The sequence below is a fragment of the Choristoneura fumiferana genome, chromosome Z (assembly GCF_025370935.1).
Source record: "Choristoneura fumiferana chromosome Z, NRCan_CFum_1, whole genome shotgun sequence".
Lineage (NCBI taxonomy): Eukaryota > Metazoa > Arthropoda > Insecta > Lepidoptera > Tortricidae > Choristoneura > Choristoneura fumiferana.
In genome coordinates this window covers 29,964,447-29,970,914 of record NC_133472.1, presented here as the reverse complement: position 1 = coordinate 29,970,914, position 6,468 = coordinate 29,964,447, and the positions used below count along the sequence as shown (strand labels likewise).

The 6,468-nt window shown below is 38.4% G+C and overlaps 1 protein-coding gene across 1 annotated transcript; it reads left to right on the top strand.

Annotated features, from left to right (window-relative positions):
* The first annotated feature begins 1,281 nt into the window (after nt 1-1,281).
* LOC141426360 (uncharacterized) lies at nt 1,282-4,500 on the top strand. Its single transcript, XM_074085250.1, has 4 exons — nt 1,282-1,578; nt 1,694-2,367; nt 2,705-4,337; nt 4,387-4,500. The coding sequence occupies exons 1-4, from the start codon at nt 1,282-1,284 to the stop codon at nt 4,498-4,500; spliced, it is 2,718 nt and encodes a 905-aa protein (XP_073941351.1).
* The last annotated feature ends 1,968 nt before the right edge of the window (nt 4,501-6,468 follow it).

Genomic DNA, 6,468 nt, shown 5'->3' with positions numbered 1-6,468 from the left:
AATTTATTTGGTAAGTTATATTCACTAATTGTGTCGGAAAGTATATTAAATCAACCGTAAATTGTTCGATGGATACCATATTGTGTGGATTTCGTGTAATTCAACTGATATACGGAGGAAATTGGAGTTTTAAAAGTGAACCGAAGGGACGCCGACATTCACGTGTTTTTCATGTCGGAAAAGTTTGCGAGATGACTTTGTTTCGGTTTTATCGTGGAAAACCGTTACGATCGTCAATAAATGCCGAAATAAGTGATGATGCTCGTTCAATTACGTCTTTTAGCGTGAAGGAGTACCTATGATTTCGTCAATTTCAAATTTATTTAGTTAAGTAGGTATTGTGGTCTTGGATGGAATTAATGAGAAATCGTCTAGAGTACGAAAAGACGCCTATTCGTTTATGCTGCTTAGCATTTATGCTGATAATTGAGTAGTTTCTTCGGTGACCGAGAGATTCACTATAATTGTAATTAATTGTTAGTAACACAGCTTATTTATGTATAGGAATCGAACTTAGGCGGTTCGTTTTACAAAACGACCCCGCAGGCAGAGGGGCCTTAGTAGCTGTTGCGGCGCCCGGAAAATTGTAAGCCGCGACGCTGCGCTGTGTGTGAGCCGTAGCGGACGGCCGAGTTTGCATAATTACGTTCAACTTATTAAAGTTGTATTAACAAGGTATGTTCTTTTCACTAATAACTGTTAATTTGTGATCGTGTTATTAAAGATGCCTTAATTATTATTTTTTATATGCTTCATTTGTGAACAACCAATAATCTCAATGGAAAGATAATTTATTTTGGAAAGGTTTAAAGTTTAATTCATTTGAAAATTTATAATTTATTAATGCTAAAATATGCCAACTTTTATGAGTTGATCTAATATATTTTGAGAAATAAATTTAGTGGCGAATATCGAATTTATTTGTCTATATATTTATAAATGTTCAATTTTAATGTAAATATGTGGACAACGTTCTAAGTAGGGTGTGTGCACTACAGACACGACTATATTTTATTAAATTAGTTCTATTAAAATTGAACTAGGAGTTTGGTAGTGCCATTTGCAAAGTTAAATTATTATTATTATTATTATTTCTGTCAAATTTTGGTTGTAATATTTTATGTCACTATGCTATTAAATTTATAAGGCATTAGCCTTCAACATTTATGATGATGACTGGTCAGGTTAATTTTATTTAATTATTTTTTCTGACGTTACTTACATAGCGAAGGTATCATTTCTTTTGAAAATCCATTCACAGATTGGAACCTCTTATACAAAATGGATAATATATTACTCAATAGGCTATCTACTATAGCTAGCAATATTGATATGCTTGCTCAATCTGAAATATGTAGCAATATTCAAAACCTCGAAGAAGCAAAGATTCATGCTGCTAAATTGAAATCCATGTTAACTCGATTTGAGACTGAATTACTACAATACTTCAACCTGTGTAATGAACCTGATGCTGACGAAATATCAAATCTAACTACAATACAGCTCAAAGGAGAAGAAGTGTTAGCAGGAATGACTGCCAACATCAACATTAAATCTGACACTAGTGCTACCCGGACTGTGACTTCTGATAGAAGACTTAGCAAACTACCTGAGCTTAGTATACCTACCTTCAGTGGGAATCTACTAGAATGGCACCAATTTTGGGGATCAATTTCATTCATGTATTGACCAGAGAAACCTGTCTGATGTCGACAAGTTGATGTACTTGAAGGCATCACTCAGAGGCGAGGCTAAGAAGACTATTGAGGGTTTGGATACTACCAACAAGAATTACGGAATCGCGATATCTACTTTAAAGGAGAGATATGGCAAAGATGATCTAATCATTGACGCTCATTATTCCACATTATATAAAATCAGAAGGGCAGAGAAAATTGAAGATTGCCGGAAGACATTAGACGAAATAGAGAGACATATTAGAGTTCTTCATTCGCTGGGAGAGGATATTAGTCATAATCATCTCAGATTTATGATAATGGAGAAATTTCCAGAGGACATTATATATGAGATTAAAATGAAAGTAAAGGCCGAATCAATTGAGGACTTAAGAAAACAGCTAGCAGTTATTATTACTGCACGAGAAGATGCCAGTAGAATCTTCTCTGAACAATCACTGAAAGAAAGTACTCAGTATACAGCGGAGACATTACATGTGAATAATGTATCAAATAATGGTAACAGACAATTCATGAATGCAAGACATAATAATCAGAGATTTAACAGAAGTAAACAGACATTTCAATGCCACAGCTCAGTGAATTCCAACTTCAACAAGGACAGTAGACCTCATAAAAGGAGATACGAACCAGAAAATGATGGAAGACATTTTGATAGCAAAAGGAGCAAGTATAGCTGTCTCTTTTGCCAAGGACAACACTATAACGATCGATGTAAGCAAGTCAAAACCTTAGAAGAGAGAAAACAAAAGCTTAACAACCGATGCTTTAAATGTTTTCGCCTAAACCATTTTGCCAAGCAGTGCAAGGAAAGGAAATTAAAATGTCCACATTGCGGACAATTCGACTCGCACAATCAAGCCATATGCCCTGAATTATTCAAAAGGGAAGATCTATCTGCTTAGATTTATCAAAATTAACGTTACTCGGCAATTCTTGTGGACAGACAGCCAGATTGTCATTGTCTGGTACAACTCACATAAGCTATTGACACCATTTGTTTCAAGACGGATAGAGGAGATTAAGAACAACAAAAACCTAACTGTCAGATACGTGCCGTCTGATCTAAATCCGGCTGATGTTGCCACCAGACCGAATGGCTCCAAGGAAGATCAAGCTAAATGGTTAGCTGGACCGAGCTTTCTATTACAGAAACCGAGTGAGTGGCCAGCTAACACGGTAAGGATGATAGACACTTCGCTTGTGGCCGCGGAGGGTCCTGCGGATATAGATCATTCGGTTACTGCATCTTCAGAGTTAGACATGAATCAGTTGAATGTTTCAGCATCACCGGATACTGGATTAGAAACAGTCAAGGACACAAATAATACTAAAGGATTTGATAAAATTACCATCGGACCTGAGAATGAAAATCATAGTACTACCAATATTAAAAACCCTATCCTAGAAGAAATTAAAGTTTTACAGTCCGAACATTTCACCAAAGAAGTCAAGGGAATCGAGACAAATTTGAGTCGTAATCTACAGCTGTTTAAAGATGATCAAGGTTTACTACGCTGTAAGGGAAGGATGAGAAATACTAATTGGTCCTTTGATAAAAAATATCCTGTTCTTATACCCAGAAATTCTAAATTCACTGAGAAGATCATAAAGGACGTACATGAGAAGAACTATCACGTGGGAGCCAATCATACACTCAGTTTGATCCGGGAGGTATATTGGATTCCTCAGGGTAAAAGTCAGGTGCAGAAGGTTATAAGAAAATGTCAAAGATGTGTTAAGCATGGTGGCGGACCTTATCGCTTACCACCTACACCTGCACTTCCACCCGAACGTGTCAACTTTAGTATGCCGTTTACCTTTACAGGAGTAGATTATTTAGGACCTCTGATCGTTAAAACTGAAAACGGTAACAGCAAGCGATGGATATGTCTATTTACATGTTTAGCCGTTAGAGCTATTCATCTGGAAGTGGTTCAAGATCTCACAGCTGAGGAAGGACTTCTAGCACTAAGGAGGTTGATAGCGACAAGAGGAATACCATCACTCATCACATCGGATAATGCTTCATACTTCAAGTTACTGGCAGAAATATTATCTAAATCCTATTGTGTTGAAAACAAGATCCAATGGAGATTTATACCTGAACTAGCCCCATGGCATGGAGGATATTACGAACGTTTAGTGGCTATGGTAAAACATTGTATGAAACGATCACTGCAAAAACACTTACTTAGAGACTCCCAGCTGTCAACAGTTGTCAAAGAAGTGGAAGCTGTACTTAATACACGACCACTTACATGTGTAGACTCCGAGATAGAACATGTACTGAAACCGGCAGACTTTTTAAATCTTGGTAGATGTATCACTATGGAAACGTCGCAGGAGCACGCACTAGTAGAAGGTACCACGACCAAGAAAGACCTAGTAACGGCGTGGAGACGAGCTCGTATACTGCTTGAAGAATTTAAAGAGATGTTTTGTAACCGGTATTTGGCAAGTTTACGTGAAAGGTATAATAATTCTCATAAGGATCCTCGCGTGACATCAAAGGTGAATCCGAAAGAGGGTCACGTCGTTCAAATAAAGGGTGACAAAAATCGCGAAGGATGGAAAGTGGGGAAAATCATCTCTCTCGTTAAGGGACCTGATGGACTATGCAGAGTAGCGAAGGTGAAAGTAGGTGATAAGGTGTTCACACGATCCATTGCTCATTTGTACCCTTTAGAAACAGACGTCACCGATCAGCCACATAACATTCTTCAAGACACGGAAACTTCAAACAGAATCGAAGCTCAAGATGAAAACAACGGAGAATCAATCAGTATTCCAGCTACTGTGATTAATGACAGGATTGAAGTAGACGAATTCAGATCTCAGTTAACACCCACTGAACACACTAGGGTAGAAACGATTCCTTACATGGATACGAATATGGATGTGACCGATAGACGTTTGGATATCACAGATAACATGGATACGAATATGGATGTGACCGATAAACGTTTGGATATGACAGATGACATGGATATAAGTTATGATTGTGCCTTGAGTAATGACCTGGACATGAGCGATGGAGAGCAGTCGACGGAGGTGGAACAGGATAAGAAACGCCGAGCTGCAGTTCGAGCCCTGGAGAAGATCAGGGAGTGGACTCGCGACTTGATGACGTCACTCTAACTAGCTTCCTCGTCGGGAGTGTCGTGAGCTCCGACTCACGAAAGAGGTAAACGCTTTATCTATGGTTATCTTGTCTATGAATATTGTCTGTGGTTAGGAACCGTTTAATTTAAATGTCAAAGTTTTTCTCACAAGCACTAATATTCAGTATAATTTTATTAGTTGAAAAGTAATAACGTCTGTAATAGCAGCTGGTGAAGCAGCTGCAATTTCCTAAGAGCTAAGTATCTAGCATAGTTTGTTCCTTGCTAAATTTCATCTTTTACTTCATGCGTACTTGTATGCGCTTTACTTCGGAGCTATCAAGCTACTACGGGATTGGTTATTCCGAACGCTAAGATAAACTTTGTGTGCTTAGCATTGCCAAGCACGCTTATGAATACCCTGTTTAAATGAAAGGTTTCCCTGTTTTCTCGAGAATTCTAGGTCGATTAAGTCCATACTGAACGCGCCGGAACTGGTCAGTTACTTGGAACTGGGTTCGAGTTCGCGGCTTATGCGTGGCGTACGTTATTGCAGGCAATGTTCTATGTGCAGCGATATACGGTAAATTCGCCTTATGGGACAGAAAGGCAGCCAGGTGAAGGCTGGAGGGTCGCCAGGTGACGGCAAAAGAATGGTGCTTGGAGTTATGGTTTAGCACACAAAGCTACAAAGGCACTGTTTAAGTAATCTGTACACCAACTTTCAGTATCGGTCAGGTTGCTGACCACCTAAAGTGTAAGGAACGAATTATGTCAAGGCATTGTTGCCATGGACATGTGGCTCTCTAGTCAGAGAGTCATGTGTTGTATTACTTCCACAGGAGGTGACGGGAGCATAGAGATCTAAAGACCGAATATTAGCGAAGCAGATGTAGTACGATGTCTTGAGAGTTTAAGAGCTTACTTTGAGCCATACATATGGCATGATAACTGCGCGGGAATAATATATAAAGGTATGAACTTGCACTTGTTATAACCAGCAATTTGCCTTTCTAATAATCATATAGAAATCTGAGTTACATCCCTTCCCATATGTGCGGCGCCGGTCTTCGTGTCAGCTGACCGAGATGATGTAGGTCGGGGCGCGTGGATCGGCGTCACCACAGTATGTATGTATATTTTGTAAACTTTTTTTATTTATTTTAGTCTTAATTAACCTGTACATTATATTAGGTTTAACCATAGGTGCAACGTGTTATCTTACGCAAAACTTCTTAGTTTGTGACTCAGTCCATGAATTTTTAGTAATAATTTGTAAATATTGAATGTTCTTAAATATATATATTTTTTAATTAAAAGTGACCCCTGATCATTGATATACCTACATCATACCTACCATTTTTTAAAGAAGAAACCTACGCCTAACCTATACACAAACATAATTAAATACATTCACTCTTAATTACTTCTTCATTTCTAAGTATTTCCCGATACATTTTGTAACCAGTAACTTAATAGACCACAGAATATTTTAGCCACAAACTATGAGATGTGACCACAGAGCAAAATTGTTTTTGCTCGATTGTGGATGTGACAATTCAGAGACCTCACGCTACACTAGCGCCTCTAGCGGCGAATTCATACGCGATAGCCCTCATTTCCACAGATGGAGTAAAATGTAACTTGAGATCGGGGATTTGGTTTGT